The 21,562-nt window shown below is 45.7% G+C and overlaps 1 protein-coding gene across 1 annotated transcript; it reads left to right on the forward strand.

The window, feature by feature from the left end:
* Positions 1-3,346: 3,346 nt before the first annotated feature.
* Positions 3,347-4,734, forward strand: LOC149407967 (uncharacterized). Its single transcript, XM_089627903.1, has 3 exons — positions 3,347-3,587; positions 3,912-4,155; positions 4,261-4,734. Exons 1-2 carry the CDS (start codon positions 3,384-3,386, stop codon positions 4,095-4,097), a joined length of 390 nt encoding a protein of 129 aa, XP_089484029.1. The 5' UTR covers positions 3,347-3,383; the 3' UTR covers positions 4,098-4,155; positions 4,261-4,734.
* The last annotated feature ends 16,828 nt before the right edge of the window (positions 4,735-21,562 follow it).

Below are 21,562 nucleotides of genomic sequence, written 5' to 3' on the forward strand. Positions count from 1 at the left end.
CTTTGCCTCCCCGACTCCCTCATTTCGATGATTTGGTTTTGGAGGCTCTGAATCATCGTTACCATGTCGAGCCCGTTAGCCGGGCTGACCGCCGGGACCGCGGGAGTCGCCTGTTCACGATCGTTGGACACTTGGTCCCCAGCATTGGCCTGAGGTCGGCCACGAGTTGTTGTGGGGAGTGCGACCCTCCGGGAGTTCAGCCTTTGGCGAAGATCCTCCCCTCGGGAGTTTCACTGCGTAGTTAGGCGCTCTCTTAAGTCCACACTCGGCGCTTGGCGGGGCGAGGTCGCCCTTGGCTGGATTGTCCGGCGAGCGCTCCGGCTATCGGCCCCATCGTCCCCTAGGGCCGCTCTCTCCACGGCGAGGGGCCGTGTCGGGCCGCCTCTTCAAACCGAGGGGTCGAGTCCTCGGGAATGTGACCGTGCCTGTTGCCGCGCCGGGTGCGACGGCCTGGCCAAGGCGCCATTCGTCCTTTCGGACCGTGATCGGGCGAGGCTAGGAGTTGCCTCGTCGGTTCTTGACTGCCCCACATTGTCGGGGTCGGAGTCACCTCGGGCGGACCTATCCTCGACGTCGTAGCCGAGAAGGTCGGCGATGAGCATGCCGTTGACGCCGGGACGGTCTAGGAGATCGGTGAGCCTTCGAGCCGTGTGCTCTTGGAGCGTGGCCTCTGGGTCATTCGCCGGTACTTGGGGCTGGCTCTCATTTTCACGAGGCTGCCCTCCTAGATGGTGCGCGAGGCTTCGGACACCGTACCTCGAGCTCGTCGCTTGAGTGCATGCGGAGGTAGCGGGAATTTGACTCATATCTCGAGAGTCGTAGAGGTATGAAGAAGAAGGATTGGAAGGGAGAGCGTCGCCAAGGTCGGGAGGCCCCGTCCTTCTGCGCCAAAATGTTGTCGCTCATTTTCGGACAACGATTTAGGAGCCCCAAACGGTTCAACCCAAGGCCGGACCAAGTGATCGCATTCGGGCTCAAGCATGTCAGACTTGGTATCCCAAGCCTTCCCTTAGCCGTAGATGATGTTTGGCTCGCCTCAACACCTGAAAAGTAAGAAAGAATGTGTGATCTACAAAGGGGAAACAGAGGGGGTGCCTCTGTTTACCTCTCCGACGCTCAACATTAGTAGGATTGAGGTGGGTAAAAGAGGTTAGGTGCTTAGAGAGCCGAGAGTTGAGAGAAACGAGTACGTTATGAGTTCAGCAACATTTCAGTACTCAAATTCGGAATACCTGGCTCGAGGGGTCGAGCCTCGTATTTCTAGGTGACCAAGGGACGGTTTGAAGGCCCCTTGGCCGAGTGAAGTTGAGTCGGCCATCGGCCGGGTGAGACTTGATCGGTCGATGGCCGAGCGAGAAGTTGGACACCGGATGAGGTTCACTCGGCCATTGGCCAAGTGAAATGCTAGACCCCGGATGAGGTTCACTCGGCCATTGGCCGAGTGAAATGCTGAACGCTGGATGAGGTTCACTTGGCCATTGGCCGAGTGAAATGCCTGGGCCGGGAGAGGATTCACTCGGCCATTGGCCGAGTGAACTGTTGGGCCGGCTGGAGGTTTCACTCGGCCCTTGGCCGAGTGAACTTGTTGGGCCGGCTGAGGATTCACTCGGCCATTGCCCGAGTGAACTGATGGGCCACGTGAGATTCACTCGGCCATCGGTCGAGTGAACTGCTTGGGCTGGCCAATGGCCGAGTCAACTGGGCCGGCCATTGGCCAGGTGAGCTTGTCCGGCCGCCCGAGAGGTCGATCGCGTCTTCGGACCTCGTCGGGCAGATAACAAGAACAAACCATTTAACCTCTTCTATCTCAGAGTCACTGTGTATGAATTGCATCATGCTTACCTCAATCCTGAAATGAGACATGTCATTTCACAGCTTACGTATTCTCATTTGAGAAAGTGGGAGTTCGGACTCACTATGTGATTCTGGACAAGACCTATTGGTGAAGTACTAAGTTGTGAAGATGTCATGAGTAACTTTGTGAAGTTCTCATAGATATGGAATTCATGTACAAGATTGCTGAAATGCAATATATATCACCTAGGGGTGGCAATTCATGTACATATCATATTCAATTTTGTTTTATTTCAATTAAATTCATATCGAACAATTTTCATTCACAATCACAATAACTATCATCTCATAATAACGTAACATATTCAATTTTATTGGATTTCAGTTAAATTCATCTTGAAAAATCACAATTCGAAATTGATAGTCACAATAACTATAGTCTCATAATACCGTATCACATTCAATTTTATTAATTTTATTTCAATTCAATTCATATCGAACAATTACAATTCACTATCATCTCTTAATAACGTATCATATTCAATTTTATTGATTTTAATTCAATTCAATTCATAATCACAAAAACTATCATCTCATAATAACGTATCATATTCAATTTTATTTGATTTTAATTCAATTCAATTTACAATCACAATAACAATAGCCTCATAATAACGTATCGTATTCAATTTTATTTGATTTAAATTCATATCAAACAATCACAATTCACAATTTACAATAACACTAACAATAGTCTCATTATAACCTACCGTATTCAATTTTATTTGATTTCAATTCAATTCATATCCAACAATAACAATTCACAATTTACAATCACAATAACACTAGTCTCATAATAACGTATTGTATTCAATTTTATTTGATTTCAATTCACATCGAACAATCACAATTCACAATTTACAATCACAATAACACTAGTCTCATAATAACGTATTGTATTCAATTTTATTTGATTTAAATTCACATCGAACAATCACAATTCACAATTTACAATCACATTAACAACAGTCTCATAATAACGTATCTTATTCAATTTTCATGTAATTAACAGATTATTATTATTTTATATAATTATAAATTTCTATTATTATTTCATGTATGTGTAATTTTTTAGATTAATATTAAGATTTAATATCATCCATAACATTCCCTTCATTTTTTTCATCAAATTTCAATCTAAAAAATTTCTATTTTGTTTTACCCCCATCACTTTCCCGCCCTTTTGGTCTAATTTTTGTGTGAAAAAAATAAAATAAAATAAAAAATGCAACCATAAACAAAAGGAAATTACAAGGCACGTCACTAGAGCAGAGCAGAGGCAAGAAAAGAAAAAAAATCGGATCTACGACTCGCCCTTGAGCTTGACCACAAGGCGGCGAATATCTGTCTTTCGATTCAAGATCTACGACTGAGGCTTCCTCCGTCGGACATCTCGGAGTGGCTTCCCCACCTCCACACCCACTCGGTAGCCTCCAGCGGTGACCAAAAAGTTCGAGCCCGCTGAAGCATGACTTTTTGGCCTACACGACTCGTTATGGCGACTCAGGAAGAAGTCCGTCGCGAGAGAGATGATTGAACAGGAAATCGACGAGTCCGAGGAAAAGAAGCCGAAGAAACAGACTAAGAAAAGGAAGCCGTTTTCTGATTATGCTGGTGTGGTTAGGATCGCGGGGATTTATCGGCAAGCTTCTATGAGGTACAAAGATGATGTCGATCTCTGGTTTCGGTACCTTGAGTTCTGTAGACAGCGCAGGAATGGAAATATGAAGTATGTGATTTTTTTCATTTGTATCTTTGTGATCTTCTTTTCCTATTCTGGAGCTTGTGGAAGTGTGAGAAACTGAATGATTTGATTTAGTTTCGAAGGTGGTAATTTCAACCCTTTGATTCTTTAGTCAACCCTTTCTATAATAAACCTAATTTTAGAACCAAAATATATTTTCTAACCTCATTGATCGATGAAAGAAAGACAGACAAGCATTAGAATATCATGTTGAGGAGATAAGAACTGGAAATTTAAATGCGTGAACCAGGTTTATTGTTGAAAAAATTTAGGTCTTCTTTTATTTCTCATTTTTTTTCCGTATAACTTGCAGGTCCTAGCTCAGGCAATTAGGTTCCATACAATGGTCCCGGGACTTTGGATTTACGCGGCCGCTTGGGAATTCGATCACAACTTGAACGTCGCGGCTGCTCGTGCTCTGATGCAGAGTGGCCTGAGAGCTTGCCCTAATTCGGAGGATCTCTGGATTGAGTATCTCCAGCTCACTTGGTGGAGATAGAGAGAGGCGCGTGGTATTCACTGTGGTGGTCGGAGTCGTTCGTCGCCGGCGTCTTTAGGTTCTTCTTCCTCCTTCGTTCTTCTTCGTCTTTCTTCGTTGTTTCTTTTCTTCTTCAATCTCGTTTAGAATATGGTGTTTGGCTCAGGTTTTCGTTTTTTTAAAGGCTAGGTGCGACTTTGTGGACAAGAGGAAGGGTTGAAGCCTCGTTTGTTCTCTCAATCACCAGGTAAAGGAAAACTTCGATATTGTTGATTTTGAATCCCACTTTTGTTTCAGAATCAGGTCTTTGTTCAAATTTCATCCTCGTTGTTCGGTCTGTGATTGTTTTGAACTGCTTTATTAATATGTAATTTTGGGTATATTCACTTGGAATTGAATTTGTAATTTTGGGTATATTCGCTAGGAATTGAATCTGTAATTTTTTTTTTGTTGAACTTTTGATTTTGACTATAGACTATCAATATGTATTTCCCAGCAGCTCTAAATTTATTGATTGTGTAACACAATGGTCGTAAAACTGACCGTAAAAGCGAGATCGTTGGCACATTGCCATGATTCGGCATAACCCATGCCTCATCTTAATCGATTGCGGTCATTTTCAGGTACAACTTAGTATATGAATTCTTTCAGAATATCAAGGACATGTTTTGACTTCTCGTGCTCATTTTCAGGTACAACTTAATTATTTTTCAGCACAACTCTCTGTCTATGACCTCTATTATTTCAAATAAAGATGTATTTGGTACTATCTTGTTTAGTCTCGCTCTCAACCACAAGCATGTACTTTTCCTTTTAATATCAAACTCACTATGTTCTTTCGTCCGAACGATTCATGTTTGAATGTAATGTACTCTGTTTTTTTTTCCTTTTATACATGAGCATGTATTTTGACCCTGCATTTTTCGGCTATATCTTGGGTAAGTTACCTATTATGTTTGAGATATTTTTACTTTGTTAAGACTATTTTTTTTTCTTATATGATTATTATGGTTTTGATAATTGAATCGCGATTAATTGAGTCCAATTGTCCAAATACGATTAAAACACGATTAAATAACCCATTTAACACGACTATTAAATGGTTTAATTTAAATGGTTATGGATCTGTAAAAAAATAAACGGTCGGATTTGGATCTAAACTTCAAACACGATTAATAAATGGTCGGATTTGGTTCTAACAATTATTTATGCAAACACGATTAACACGACACGATTACGACACGAACACGAAATTGCCATCCCTAATATCACCTCATACTTTGTTCCTTGGAATGTGAATAAATGAACTGGCACTACTACAAATTTGGGCTTCCACAACGGTACAGAACCGTTGTGGAAAGATTCCACAACGGTACATTACCGTTGAGGAATCCTTCGCTGTGGAATGTTTCGACAACGGTACTCGTCCCGTTGTGGAAAAGTATTGATTCCAGTCCCGTTGTAGAAATTTCCATGATTCCACAACGGGACTATTCCGTTGTGGAAAAATTGCACAAATTTATTTAATTCGCCGCGGCAACGTGTATCGTTCACCGCGGCGAAACTTTCCACAACGGGACATTTGTCCCGTTGTGTAATATTTCGCCGCGGCGAACGATACACGTTGCCGCGGCGAACTAAAGTATTTTTCTTTGCCTAACGCGCCACGGCCACGTTATGTATTCACCGCGGCTAGATATTCCACAACGGTACAATTGTCCCGTTGTGGAATACCTCGCCGCGGCGAACACGTAACGTGGTTGCGGCGAGTTAGTGTTGATTTTTTTAAAAATATTCGCCGCGGCAAGGTACATGTTTCGCCGCTGCGAGTTGTATTCCCAGGAAAATGTACCGCGGCACGGAATATTACACGCCATGGCCAAATTGTACCTGAGCGCTATTTTTACAATTTTCCAATTAAAAAACCTGAAAATGAAATTATATATCCCAAACCAAATATCCAAACATCCAAAACATATCAATTACATCCGAAACAAAGTATATATCCAAAAACATCCAAAAGATAAAAAAAAAATATCTATATCATCCAAAATCAAACTAATATTCACATTCTATAAAAGTTTGTACGTAAAATACCCACTCTTCTCGAACTTTTTCTAAGTTATCCGGTGTATATGACTTCTTCATTGTAGTTTATCTAGACCAACTCCAACAATATCACCCATATAACTTAAGGCATAATACCCGCATTCCGTGTTTCCGATTTTTCTAGGAGCCGAAGCACAAGTGATTAAAGTTGATTGGCCGTTGTCTCGGGCTCCTTGGTTCTCAAGCTTGAAATCCGAAAAAATCCTTATACGCACAACAATAAAAAATTAGAAAACAAATATTGGTGTAAATGAAATATTTCAAATAACATGTTATTAATTTACCTTTTCATCAACTTCCTTAAATCGGATGGGATTTTATTCTTCAACGGGTCGAAGAACATCGCTTGATCTTTCCAAAGATCGAAGACAACAAGCATCCAATGATCATTTAAATTGTACGGCATCAAAACTAGTTGTCTTGGTTTTACATTTCTAACCATTTAGCCGATTTGCTTGACTCGTTTGGACAAATGAGCCTCGTCGTTGTTGGTTTGGAGGTAGCAACTCAAACGCGCTTCTACAAAACACATTACTTCACTCCGCTTATTTTTTTGTAATCTGGATTGTAGATAACTACGAAAAAAAAATATTGAATTAGTTAATAAAATGAAATATTATATATTGATATAAGATAAAGCATATAAAAGAAATATTTACCCCATGTAAACTGTGATGCACGACGCGCCAATTTCCTCGTATCTAAGGAATTCTCTAACATCTTTAAACGTTACCATAATAGGCACTACGGCGATACTTGCACAAACTTTGACATTGATTGAATCCCCTTTCAGTAACATTATTCGGTTGGCATGTTGTGCTAGCAATCGAAACTTTGGATTAATCAAATTGTTCGAAATCTTCTTATCGTCTTCGGGGCTAGGTTCACTATCACCACCGACCTTCAACGCTTGTGTGACCACCGGGCCGAGACTCTCTTTTGAAATTTCGGTTTCTACTAATCTCTTTGGCCACTTAACGAATCCCCCTATGGCTTCTTCGATAGTCTTGGCTTCATCGGTGGGGATCGGCAAAAAAGATTTCTTAATCAAAGTCGCCGCAACGCTTACTAGTACATTTACATCCTCCAAAGATGAGAAATGAATGGATTTGGCTTTCATGTACACTCGCCCATTTGCTACATGAACCGTGCCTCCATTCGCAAAATCATCTAAGAGGAGAAGGCATTCGATGCTGTCATCCGAAGACGGTGTCACCGGCGTGGTTGGATTCATTGAACAACTTGCTCGAACAGTATAGGGCTTGTCGACACTTAGAGGATCGACACGCGAACGCTCTATGACACCAACATTGAGATCCACGGCAACGTCATGTTGAGATTGTTTATCTAATAAATTCACTAATGTTATTAAAAAAAAGTACAAAAATATTTAACTTTATTCCTTGTATTAAAAAATTGAAAATTACCTAAAGACGTCGCTTTTTTACCCATGTCATAATCACCTTTAGCCATCTCTTCACCGTCAACAATGTTTTCATACTGAACATATTCGTTTGTGGGACGTAGAACACTCGGCAACTCGTCATTAGCATCTTCGAGGCTCAAACCATTTTGAGTTAAGGCTTTCATGATGAAAGTTTTTAACTAACACATTTCTCTACGTAACTTAGTTACATCATCGATCGAGTTTGAAGGGCGAGATACGGAATTGCAACTTGACGAGTATTTAGATTGCCCACTGTTGTCGCAGTTTTTCGGACAACGATTTAGGAGTCGCAGACGGTTAGACCCAAGGCCAGACCAAGTGGTCTCGTCTCGACTCGAGCGTGTCGGGCTTGGTATCCCAAGCCGTCCCTTAGCTGTAGGTGATCTCTATCTCGTCCAAGCACCTGAAACGTGAACAGAAAGGTGTGAACTACAAAGGGGAAACAGAGGGGTTGCCTCTGTTTACCTCTCCGACGCTCAACATTAGTGGGATTGAGGTGGTTTGTAGAGGGTTTAGTGTTTAGAGGTCGAGACTTGAGAGAAACGAGCGAGGTACGAGTTCGACAGCGTTTCAGTACTCAAATTCGGATTACCTGGACTAGGGGAGCGGCCCCTTTATTTATAGGCGACCAAGGGGTGTTATGGGCAACCCCTTGGCCGAGAATTGTCTTGGCCCGGCCATTGGCCGAGACTGGCCCTTGGGCCGGCCAATGGTCGAGGCTATCTGGGCCGGCCATTGGCCGAGGCTGGCCCTAGGACCGGCCAATGGCCGGGAGTAGCTTGAGTCGGCCATTGGCCGAGACTGTCCCTTGGGCCGGCCAATGGCCGAGGCTGGCCCTAGGGCCGGCCAATGGCCGGGAGCAGATTGAGTCGGCCATTGGCCGAGACTGGCCCTTGGGCCGGCCAATGGCCGGGGCTATTTGGGCCGGCCATTGGCCGAGGCTGGCCCTAGGGCCGGCCAATGGCCGGGAGCATCTTGAGTCGGCGATTGGCCGAGGCTGGCCTCTGGGCCAGCCAATGGCCGAGGCTGTTTGGGCCGGCCATTGGCCGAGGCTGGCCCTAGGGCCGGCCAATGGCCGGGAGCATCTTGAGTCGGCCATTGGCCGAGGCTGGCCTCTGGGCCGGCCAATGGCCAAGGCTGTTTGGGCCGGTCATACGCCGGGCGGCCGCCGGCCGGGAGCTGGCCGGACGGCACTTGGCCGGCCGGGAGCCGCCGTGCGGGCCTTGCACCGGTCGTGTGGATCTAAGCGATGCCTTAGTTCTCGTCGGTCCGAGACGGACCGACAACACCCACGAACACGACCGTAATGTTCCTTAGTTCCTAAAGTGTCTTGTAAGACACTTCCCATTGACTCATCCGTAACTTCTTGAGTTAACTTTCCCTTCACATATAATTGATTGTTAATAAGATTATAATATTTAATTGATGATTTCAAAATGAAAAACTTACGATTTTTTCTCCCATTGACTTATATTTCTCATCCTTATAGTTTATTTCGTCCTTCATTCTCGACTCAACCCATAATACCTTCTTTGTAGGCGATTGACCAGTCTCCTCATACTATATATTATATATCAAACAATACCACAAATCAATTAATTAAATGCTATATTACAAAACAAGGATAACAAAATGAAACATGTAATAAATCTAACCTTTTTTTATCAAGTTTGCGATATCCATTGCGACCGGGTCTAGATTTGTACACGTTCTTTCCGGCTAGTTCTTTCCCATTTTTCGATGATTTTTTGAACACTTCGGAACGTCTATACTCAACAAATTTTATCCAATCCTCTTCGGTGATATTTCCATAGCGTTTTAAAACGTATTCCGGCCTCTTCAAGGTGCTTGGATCATTGAGGATATCTTTGATATGATCGTTGTATAGCTCGTGACGAAAAAATCTCGACGCTTCTCCAACTCTCATAAGACAATTACGCTTATATATTATAGGAACTGTAAAAGCTTCACATATTTCATTCCAAATCCTTTCTTTTAGTTGTTTATGCTCTTTTAGTCTCCAATCGAGCATCGTAATCGGAACGTGTTCTCTAGCTAAAACGCCAAAATAACTCGATAACTCATCACCCTCCTTATTCATTGGTTGATTTTTTTCATCAAATAATACATTTATTTTCCTACCAAGAGTTTTACACTTATTAACCTTGGGCATAAGAGTATTTCTTCTTTTCTCGGGACCATCGATATTGGTGGATCTCCGTTTACCTCTAACGGTACTAGTGGAGGTAGTAGACATAATATATGAAAAAACAAATCAACACAAACTCAAACCGAAATTCAATCTAATATTCCAACACAAACTCAAACCGAAATTCAATTTCAATTCAAAACAATACCAACAAAAACTCAAACCGAAATTCAATCTAATATTCCAACACAAACTCAAACCGAAATTCAATTTCAATTCAAAACAATTTCTACACAAACTCAAACCGAAATTCAATCTAATATTCTAACTCAATTCCAACTCATAATCAAGGTAATCAAATATTCTAACTCAAATCCAACATTAATTTAGACACAAATACACAATTCTAACCTAATTTCAACATAAAAGTACAAATTAAATAAAAAAAACACACTTACCCGGAGTGAAGACGACGAGCACGGGGCGTGGGAGTCAATGGAGTTTGTGTGTTGTGGTCGGAGACGTCGGTTTTTGTAGGTGGGAATGTTTGGTGGGTTTGTGAAGGGTGGGTTTCTGAAGAGTGGGTTTGTGTGGGTGGGAATGTTTGGTGGGTTTGATGGGTTTCGAAGAAGGGGGCGGAGGAAGAAGAAGAGAGAGGACGAGAAGAAGAAGGAGTGGCGGAGGAAGAAGAAGAGAGAGGGGAGAGAGTGATGGCGGCGGAGGAATAAGAAGAGAGAGGGGAGAGTGAGGGCGGCGGAAGAAGAAGAGAGATGGGAGAGTGAGGGCGGCAAAGGAAGAAGAAGAGAGAGGAGATAGTGAGGTCGGCGACGGCGGTAGAGGAAGAAGAAGAGAGAAGGAATTAGGGTGGCGACGGCGGTGGAGGAAGAAGGAGGGGGCGGCGGTAAGGGTTGGAGAGAGAGATAGTGGGTTTTTGTCGGAGAGAGAGAGGGAAGAAGAATTTCTGAAATTTTTGAAAAAAAATCGAGGGGGAAATTTATAAGTGTCCAGTCTGCGACATTTCACCGCGGCGAACATTAGACGTCGCCGCGGCGAAATGTGTTCAACAACGGGACAAACCGTCCCATTGTGCATGTCTCGCCGCGGCAACGTATGACGTTCGCCGTGGCTAACTCATCTCGCCGCGGCCAATATAAGGCGTCGCCGCGGCAAGATTCCTCCCCAGAAATCTAGAGACTGTGTAACTCTTTCGCCGCGGCAACGTATATTGTTGGCCGCGGCGAAAATAATTCGCCGCAGCTAATATAAACGGTGGCCGCGGCGAGTTTCTTACCTAGAAATCTAGAGACTCTGGAACTATTTCGCTGCGGCCACATGTATTGTTGGCCGCTGCGACATTATCTTGCCGCGGCCAAAGTAAGCCTTGGCCGCGGCGAGACTTTTTCCGTAGTTTTACAACGGGCCAGTTGTCCCGTTGTGCAATAGTTCGCCGCAGTCAGGTATATATTTGGTCGCTGCGAAAGTTCGCGAGCTGGTCATATTAATTAAATTTTCTTGTCATTTTCACTTTTTTATCTCAAAACCTAACTCGGAAAATCACTCCAAACACAATTCCGACCCGTTCTGCGCCATCCTTGGTTACTACTCTCAACTACATGTTGTCAATGGTCCCCACAAGAAGAGTAGTAGTGTCTATTTATGTACATTTGATGTCATACAGTCTTACGAAGACTCTTGCTTGTAATTGCTTATTCTTTAATAATAAAGTTGAAACGTTCATTCATTCTTTCTTTGTTTGAAGCTTTATGATAAAACCTTAGTCTTTTAGTCCATAAACAAACTAAACAACTTACGAAGAGACAAATGTAGATTTGCATGAACAAACTCTTCGTAGTTTGCTTAAAACGATATATTCGCAATCTTAGGGTCAAAGGACTATTGACCTCAGTATGATTGTTAGAAGAATCTATGATGTCTGGTTATGAGGCATTGAGAGTTGGAGACTCTATAGTTCTTCTAGGTATCTTCTGAAGGTACTGAATTGACCAGTGCACTTCTAGAGACAATATAAGAACAAACCATTTAACCTCTTATGTCTCGAAGTCACTATGTATGAATTGCATCATGCTTACCTTAATCCTGAAATGAGACATGCCATTTCACACCTTAGTATTCTCATTTGAGAAAGTCAAAGTTCGGACTCACTATGTGATTCCGAACAAGGCCTATTGGTGAAGTACTAAGTTGTGAGTCTGTCATGAGTAACTTTGTGAAGTTCTCATAGATATGGAATTCATGTACAAGATTGCTGAAATGCAATGTATGTCACCTCATGCTTTGTTCCTTGGAGTGTGAATAAATGAACTGGCCAGTGTCCAAATTGAGTCCTGACTCTTTTGGATGAAACAATGTGACTTGTTAGCTCCTCGTCAATACATTGTTTCTAACTTATTCACAAGCGACAAAGGAGTTGAGGAAATAACAGTTAGAAGGGTAAAATGGTAATTTAGTAAATCCCGACTAGCTGATGACATTCATGAAGGGTAAACATAGATAATATTCAGTGGATCCGCTCATCATAATTAGGTCGAATTCTTGAGTAGAAAATAAATTCATTTGAACCGAGAGATTTTCAGTGTCAGCTCTTTAGTGGAGTCAGTTGGCATTAAGCTAAACTTGGAAAAGGTTTGTGAACTTTTGAGTCCAAGTTTTTAGCTCAAGCTTTGTTCATTTGGGTCCATGAGGTCACTGTCACGAATCACATCGATAGGAATAGTTAAACTGGAAGCTAAGTCAAAACAAGAACGAAAATAGTCAAAAGGGTATTTTTGTCTTTTGAGACATAAGATGAAATGAATGTCAATAAATTTTTTGACATGGTCATTTGATGACAAGTTTCACTCAGCCAAAATAAGATTTATTGGGCCTTGTGGATTAATTTCATTTCATAAGAATTTTATTGAAAATTCTTAATGGGCCTTTTTCATGTTGTCATGAACAAGTGGAAAAGCTTCTAGAAGGCATTTCTAGCATTAGAATAGGCGCCCACCACCCAAGAGGAAAGAGAGATTATTTTGTGCATAAATGTATTTAGATACTTGCCAAAAGAAAAAGAGGAAACAAATTTGCATATAGATGCACAAGGAATTTCGGCCAAGAGAGTAATGGGCAAGGCAAGGAACAAAAAAGGAAACAAATCCAAGCCTCTAGGAGGCAGCCTTGGGCGCCCAACATGGAATGGGAAATAAGGGATTTTTGCTCATGAATATGTGATATTCTATAGAAGAGGAAAGTACCTTATTGAAGGTAAAACCTCTCCTATAAATAGGAGCCCCATTCCTCACATTTCATTCATCCAAGTTTAAGAGATTTGAGAGACTCTCTCTCTAGAACTTGTGGCCGAAAATCCTCTCTCTCTCTCTCTAGTTTATTTTCGATTTTTTCTTGCTTTGGCACCTAGGTCCTCACTCGACCTAGTGTTTAGCTCTGCGACTTCGAGACTCGTTCTTAAGTCGTAGTGTTTAAAAGTGCCCACTCACTGATTCCTTCTTTTCGAGTGATTTAGTGATAGAAACTTTCGTGGTTGCTCGAGGTGCCGAGGAAAGAAAGAGAGACGTGCTGCGAGGGGAGACGAGCGTTGCAAACTTTCCACAAGCTTCTTCAAAGTTCAAGCTTCAAGAAAGGTTAGTAAACTTCTAGCTCATATTGGTTTTTAATTACATGTACATGCACTTGTCTAGGTTAGTAAAAACCGTTTTTACTTGTAAAAGAAATTTTTTAAAATTCCGCCGCTTCCCGAAGCGTTAATTATTTTCTTAAACCCTAGATCGATTCAAACACTACACATCCATGTCTTGTAAGTAATTATCTCCTACTTGCTTTGAATATGCTTCTCTAGTATAATATGATAATTAGAATGGGTATTTGTTTTAAAATCTAGGGGTTTCAATCATTGAAGATGAAAAAATGGATGTTGGAGAATAGATTAAATGAGATATATCGAGGAGGTGTAGATTAGTTTTGTAAATTTGCTAGAGAGAATATGGAGGAAGTGAAATCTATTCGTTGTCCTTGTGTTCGATGTGGAAATCATAGGCATTTTTCGCTTGATGTTGTTCGAACTCATTTGTTTGTCCACAGAATAATGACCTCCTATCGAAGATGGTATTACCATGGTGAGGTTTTTCGTTCAACGATAAACAATAGCGACAATGATATGGAAGATGATGTTGATGATATGCCCGGGATGATGAATGCTTTGGAAGACGATTTTGTTGACCGCCCGCAGTTGTTTGAGTCGATGATGATGGATGCGGAGACACCATTATATGAAGGGTGTACAAGCTTTTCGAAGTTGTCGTTTTTAGTCACATTGTTCCATTTGAAGGCGTCGGGTGGTTGGACAAACACTAGCTTTACAAAATTGTTGGAAACGCTTAAAGAAGCCTTTCCGAAAGGCAATAAAGTTCCTTTAAGTATGTATGAGGCAAAGAAAACTTTGGGAACATTAGGTATGAAGTACGAGAAGTTTCATGCGTGCCTGAATGATTGTGTTCAATACATACAACGAGCATGAAAATCTAGATGAATGTCCGACGTGCAAAGAGTCGAGGTGGAAGACAGGTAAAATGCCACGTGACGGGGTCAAAGGAGTTCCAGTTAAGGTATGTATTTACTACTCTATTATCAAATACATATATAGTCTATAATGATATGTTTCTTATTGTTTTTTTTAATGATTACGGTCATTATGGTACATTCCTCCTATGCCACGCTTCCGAAGAATGTTTAATAGTGCCAAACACGCCAAGAACATGGTTTGGCACTCTGAAAAACGTGTCAATGATGGTGTTCTCAGACATCCTGCCGATGCTGCCAAATGGAAATACTTTGATTTAGAGTATAAGGATTTCAGTGTTGATCCCCGTAATCTTCGCCTTTGTTTAGTCACTGATGGTATGAACCCGTTTAGCATGATGAGTAGTAAATACAGTGTTTGGCCGGTTATATTGGTGAACTACAATCTCCCTCCAAAACTGTGTATGAAGAGAAAGTTCTTGATGTTAACGCTTCTAATATCAGGACCGAGTCAACCTGGTAATGATATCGATGTCTATTTGGCACCGCTTGTCGATGATTTGAAGATGTTAAGGGAGACGGGTGTCAAGGTCAAAGACGCTTATCGTGGAGATTCTTTCAACTTACGGGCAATGTTAATGTGGACTATTAACGACTTTCCAGCCTATGGGAAGTTGTCAGGATATTCTGTGAAATGCTCGATTGGTTGCCCTATTTGCATGAAAGACACATCTTCCCTCCGGTTGAAGCATGGGAAGAAGAGTGTTTTTCTCGGGCATATAAGATTTTTACCAAGAGACCACCCGTTTAGAAGGTTAAAACAAGCATTTGATGGCAACAAAGAAGAACGGTTTCCTCCTCGAATTTTGTCTGGTGAAGATGTGTACGAGATGGTAAAAAATGTAAATGAAGTCCTTGGAAAGAGAAAGCGTCGTGCTAGTACTAAATAGTCGTTTCAAGAGAATCCTTGGAAGAAGAAATCGATATTCTACGACCTTCTGTATTGGACGACGCACTACGTTCGGAATTGTCTTGATGTTATGCATATCGAGAAAAATGTTTGCGAATCCCTTATAGGTACGCTTCTTGATAATCCAAATAAATCGAAAGACGGAATAAAATCTAGAATGGATCTCAAGGAGCTGAACATAAGAAGTATTTTGCATGCTGACGAGGAGTGCGGACAAAAAATAAAATTACCAGCGGCAAAGTACACTCTAGATCGGAAGGAGAAGAAGAAGTTGTGTAAATGGTTTGCGTCTATCAAAGTTCCTGATGGTCATTCTTCAAACTATACGAGATTTGTATCTATGAAAGATTTGAGACTTATTGGAATGAAGACTCACGATTGTCATGTGCTTCTACAATAAATGATACCTCTCGCCTTGCGTGGAATTTAGTCACCCGATGTGAGATTTGCAATATCCAAGATATGTGTATTCTTCAACTCGATTTGCTCGAAGGTTATCGATCCTATATGCTTGGATTCACTACAATCAGAGTTGGTTAAAACTCTTTGCATGCTAGAAAAGATTTTCCCACCTTCGTTTTTTGACATCATGATTCACTTAACTGTTCACTTGGTACGTGAAGTGAAATTATGTGGGCCTATATTTTTACGTCGGATGTATCCAATCGAACTTTACATGAAAGTGTTGAAGAGTTATGTGAAGAACTACAATAGGCCGGAAGGGAGCATAGTGGAAAACTATATAGCAGAGGAGTCCGTTGAATTTTGTTCGGAGTATTTAACTAATGCAGACGCGATTGGGTTGCCAAACAACACAAGTCATGAATCAAAAGCTCTGTCTATAGGTATTTTTTGTGACAGTTTCTTTTGTGTATTTAACTTATTAATGAAAGGACAACTATTTATATGAGTGGTTATTTGTAGGTACTTATTCTAGCGTCAATCGGAAAGAGTGGGAGCAGGCCAGTCTCCATGTTTTGCATAACGTTTCCGAAGTCACGCCGTTTGTGGATATTCATTTGAGTGTGTTGTCGGCACGTTCCGGGTCGACAGCGCCCGCGGGCGCCCGCGGGGTCCCATGGCCGAGAGGCCAAAGACCGGTCCACCAGGGCTCGGCCTCCACTCGGCCTCATGAGCTCGACCTCTACTCGGCCTCATGGGCTCGGCCTCCACTCGGCCTCATGAGCTCGACCACTACTCGGCCTCATGGGCTCGGCCTCCACTCGGCCTCATGAGCTCGACCTCTACTCGACCTCATGAGCTCGGCCTCCACTCGGTCTCCTGAGCTCGACCTCTACTCGGCCTCATGAGCTCGACTTCCACGCGGCCTCATGAGCTCGGCCTTCACTCGGCCTCATGAGCTCGACCTCTACTCGGCCTCATGAGCTCGACCTCCACTCGGCCTCGCTCGACCTCCGCTCGGCCTCATGAGCTCGACCTCCGCTCGGCCTCATGAGCTCGACCTCCGCTCGGCGTCATGAGCTTGACCTCCGGTCAGCCTCATGATGGACGCACTGACCTAGACTTCCACATCAGCTCGACCTCCACGTCTCAGAGGCGTCCCTCGCCTCCATGGGCGCCTCAGAGGCTTCCCTCGCCTTCATGGCCACCTCAGAGGCGCCCCCTGCCTCCATGGCCGTCTCAGAGGCGTCCCTCGCCTCCATGGCCACCTCAGAGGCGTCCCTCGCCTCCATGGCCGCCTCAGAGGCATCCCCTGCCTCCATGGCCATCTCAGAGGCATCCCTCACTTCCATGGCCACCTCAGAGGCGTCCCTCGCCTCCATGGCCGCCTCAGAGGCGTCCCCTGCCTCCATGGCCATCTCAGAGGCGTCCCTCGCCTCCATGGCCATCTCAGAGGCGCCCCCTGCCTCCATGGCCGCCTCAGTGGCGTCCCTCGGCCAAGGGTATGCCCCAAAAGCCCCTTTGATTGCCTATAAATACCGGGGTCCCCCCTCCCCCCGGTCCAGGTAATCCGAATTTGAGCACTGAAACGCTGCCGAACTCGTACCTCGCCCGTTTCTCTCAAATCTCGGCCTCTAAACACCTAAACCCTCTTTATCCACCTCAATCCTACTAATGTTGAGCGTCGGAGAGGTAAACAGAGGCAACCCCTCTGTTTCCCCTTTGTAGTTCACACCTCTCTGCTTGCTTTTCAGGTGCTGAACGAGATAGACACTACCGACAGCTAAGGGACGACTTGGGATACCGAGTCCGACACGCTTAAGCCCGAACGCTACCACTTGGTCCGGCCTTGGGTCGAACCGTTTGGGGCTTCTAACTAGTTGTCCGAAAAATGTGACAACATTTTGGCGCTAGAAGGAGGGGGACCGCCCGACCTTGGCGACGCTCTCCCTTCCATTCCTCTTTCCTGCTACTTCTACGACTCTCGAGAGATGAGTCATGTCCCCGCCACCTCCGTGGGCGCCCGAGCGACTAGTTCGAGGCACGACCTTCAAAGCTCTGCGCACCGTCTTGAAGGGCAACCTCATGATAATGAGAGCCAGCCCCGAGACCCGACGAATGACCCCGAGGCCGCAGTCCGAGAGGACTCGGCTCGAAGGCTCGCCGAGCTCCTAGACCGTCCCGACGTCACCGGCGCGCTCATCGCCGACCTCCTCGACTCCAACAACTACGTCGACCATGACGAGAAAGACCCTGATTACGTGGCGAAGTCGAGAACCAGCGAGACAAACCTCGACCACGCTATTCACGAAAGCGAATGCGCACGCACGCCTTCGAGGAGACTCCCTAAGGCGACCGCATCAAGGCATCCGCCGTCGAGCGAACAAACACATGCGCTCTCAAGGGGACATCCTTGAGAGACCGCATCGAGACGTCAAAGATCGCGCAATGCTCGAGGATGCTCAATCTCAAGGTCCAGAAAGGGACGCTCCAAGCTCACCATTCGCGTCCAAGGCCTCCGATTGGGCGACGACACCGAAGGTCGTGGCGCCCATCGAGGACGTCACTTGAACGACGTATCCTTTCCGAGGGTAATAGGGACGGCCAACGGAGACTTGAGAGACCATCTCGATTCCCGAAGGAAATCCCGTGGATGCGAATTGAGAGAGAAACTCAACGCCCGACGTGAGACCGTGAGAGGGGTTGCCTTGGGACACCAACCACCCAATGTTGCCGACCGTGCATCCAACAAAAAGCGCGATGCCACTCTCACGGCACCGACCGCCGGTCTCGGCTCACGAAAGAAGAGGCGTAGAAATGGTCAAGTCCCTAATGACCACCCTCCTCCGACCCCGAAGCGATCCTTCGTCCCTCTCAACGCGACGGCCGACAGGATCCTGAGCTTACACAGAGAGAAGCTGGGATCCCCACCTCCGATGAAGAAGGACCCCGCAACGCGAGACAAGAGCAAATGGTGCGAGTATCACCGTGATCACGGGCACACGACAATTGAATGCGACCAACTTAGGAAGCGAATTGATCCCTTAATTCGATGTGGGGACTTCAAGGAATTCGTCGCATCCGATAGCAAGCCATGATTGTCGCAGCTTCGACCCTTAAACTCACGCTCGAACTCGCTCGACTTTGTAATCGCTTCATTTCAATTATGCAATTTTCTTTTTTCCAAAGAAGGCCAAGTGCCATGATAGCTTGTAACGACCCCCTTATTGCAATAAAGAGTTATCCTATACATGGCAACACACACTATTGTATACCTCCAACACGAGAGTTTCTTGGCCTTCGTCTCACAAACACAAGAAACTCGGGGGGCTAACAGAGATCAATAACCAATCAACTAAACAACTCAAAAAGAAAAAAAACAAAATAAAAGTAAAAGCATAACAAAGCCTCAAGGGGCCAATGGTTAGGCCGGGGGTCCCAGAGAGAGACGGTCTACATTTCTCCTCGAGCTGAGTTCACTGCTCGAGTCGAGTACCGAGTCCACGAGTCGACTAGCTACTCCTCGTGTCGACTCTATGTTTCTCTTCGAGTTGAGTTCACTCGTCGAGTCGAGTACCGAGTCCACGAGTCGACAAGCCACTCCTCGTGCCGACTCTACGTTACTCCTCGAGTCGAGTACCGAGTCCACGAGTCGACTAGCTACTCCTCGTGCCGACTCTACGTTTCTCCTCGAGTTGAGTTCAGTCCTCGAGCCGAGTACCAAGTCCACGAGTCGACAAGCCACTCCTCGTGCCGACTCTATGTTTCTCCTCGAGTTGAGTTCACTCCTCGAGTCGAGTACCGAGTCCACGAGTCGAGTAGCTACTCCTTGTTCCGACTCTACATTACTCCTCGAGTCGAGTACCGAGTCCACGAGGCGACAAGCCACTCCTCGTGCCGACTCTACGTTTCTCCTCGAGTTGAGTTCACTCCTCAAGTCGAGTACCGAGTCCACGAGCCGACTAATAAATCTTCATGCCAGCTCTACACCTTACTGGCCCTCGAGTCGACCTTACGTGTAACTCCTCGAGTCGAGTCTATTCCTCAAGTTGAGTCCCAAAACCCACGAATCAACTCGAAAGTCCTCGTGTCAAAAATCTATAACTTCCTGAGTCACCAGCCAACGATAGACTCACAAGATTCAATGATGAATCTAAATGCTCTCACACAAGCAACAAAAATCGCCCCTAAACAGTAAACCAAAATTCGCTCCACGACGCTCTCGTGAGAGAAGGAATGGGCCAATTGAGTCCCCAGGCATGACGCGCGCGCCATGGCTTCGCATTCGCAAGGGCACAAGACTCGACCCAAGAGACTCAACCCAAAAACGCGACCAGTGCACTAAGGTGCCACACTCGCCGGGGGATCAAGTCTACACCTAACCCCGCCTATCACACGACACGCGCACCAAAGGGTGCCACGCTCGTGAGGTGAAACGGCCACACAAATGTGGCGTCGCGCTCCCCGCCCAGCTCGTGAGCCGAAAGGCAGCGAGTCACAAATGGGTTTCAAAGGCTTGCGTCCGCCGGACGTATCTGGTATAGCCAGCGTCCACGGGAAGCCCGGCCACACAAATGTGGCACTGCGCTCGCCGCCCAGCTCGTGAGCCGAAAGGCAGCGAGTCACAAATGGGTTTCAAAGGCTTGCGTCCGTCGGACGTATCTGGTCTAGCCAGCGTCCACGGGAAACCCGGCCACACAAATGTAGCACCGCGCTCGCCGCCCAGCTCGTGAGCCGAAAGGCAGCGAGTCACAAATGGGTTTCAAAGGCTTCCGTCCGCCGGACGTATCTGGTCTAGCCAGCGTCCACGGGAAACCCAGCCTCACAAATGTGGTGCCGCGCTCGCCGCCCAACTCGTGAGCCGAAAGGAAGCGAGTCACAAATGGGTTTCAAAGGCTTGCGTCCGCCGGAGGTATCTGGTCTAGCCAGCGTCCACGGGAAGCCCGGCCACACAAATGTGGCACCGCGCTCGCCGCCCAGCTCGTGAGCCGAAAGGCAGCGAGTCACAAATGGGTTTCAAAGGCTTGCGTCCGTCGGACGTATCTGGTCTAGCCAGCGTCCACGGGAAACCCGGCCACACAAATATGGCACCGCGCTCGCAGTCCAGCTCGTGAGCCGAAAGGCAGCGAGTCACAAATGGGTTTCAAAGTCTTGCGTCTGCCGGACGTATCTGGTCTTGCCAGCGTCCACGGGAAACCCCGCCACACAAATGTGGCACCGCGCTCGCCGCCCAGCTGGTGAGCCGAAAGGCAGCGAGTCACAAATAGGTTTCAAAGGCTTGCGTCCGCCGGACGTATCTGGTCTAGCCAGCGTCCAAGGGAAACCCGACCACACAAATAAGGAGCCGCGCTCGCCGCCCAGCTCTTGAGCCGAAAGGCAGCGAGTCACAAATGTGTTTTAAAGGCTTGCGTCGGTCGGACGTATCTGGTCTAGCCAGCGTCCAGGGGAAACCCGGCCACACAAAAATTTGGCACAGCGCTAGCCGCCCAGCTCGTGAGAAGAAAGGCAGCGAGTCACAAATGGGTTTCGAAGGCTTGCGTCTGCCGAACGTATCTGGTTGAGCCAGCATCCACGGGAAACCTGGCCACACAAATGTGGCACCGCGCTCGCCGCCCAGCTCGTGAGCCGAAAGGCAGCAAGTCACAAATGGGTTTCAAAGGCTTGCGTCCGCCGGACGTATCTGGTCTAGCCAGCGTCCACGGGAAACCCGGCCACACAAATGTGGCACCGCGCTCGCCGCCCAGCTCCTGAGCCGAAAGGCAGCGAGTCACAAATTGGTTTCAAAGGCTTGCGTACGCCGGACGTATCTGGTCGAGCCAGCGTCCATGGGAAGCCCGGCCACATAAATGTGGCACTGCGCTCCCCGCCCAGCT

The sequence above is a fragment of the Urtica dioica genome, chromosome 1, assembly GCF_054948205.1.
Source record: "Urtica dioica subsp. dioica isolate 48M chromosome 1, U.dioica_male_clone48M_v1_H2, whole genome shotgun sequence".
NCBI classification, from domain to species: Eukaryota; Viridiplantae; Streptophyta; class Magnoliopsida; order Rosales; family Urticaceae; genus Urtica; species Urtica dioica.

What these genes read in the sequence shown, in the direction of transcription:
- LOC149407967 (XM_089627903.1), top strand. Translation starts at nt 3,384, where the DNA reads ATGATTGAACAGGAAATCGACGAGTCCGAGGAAAAGAAGCCGAAGAAA. An exon ending in GGAATGGAAATATGAAGTAT is followed by an intron (nt 3,588 to 3,911) that starts GTGATTTTTTTC and finishes TATAACTTGCAG; the next exon opens with GTCCTAGCTCAGGCAATTAG.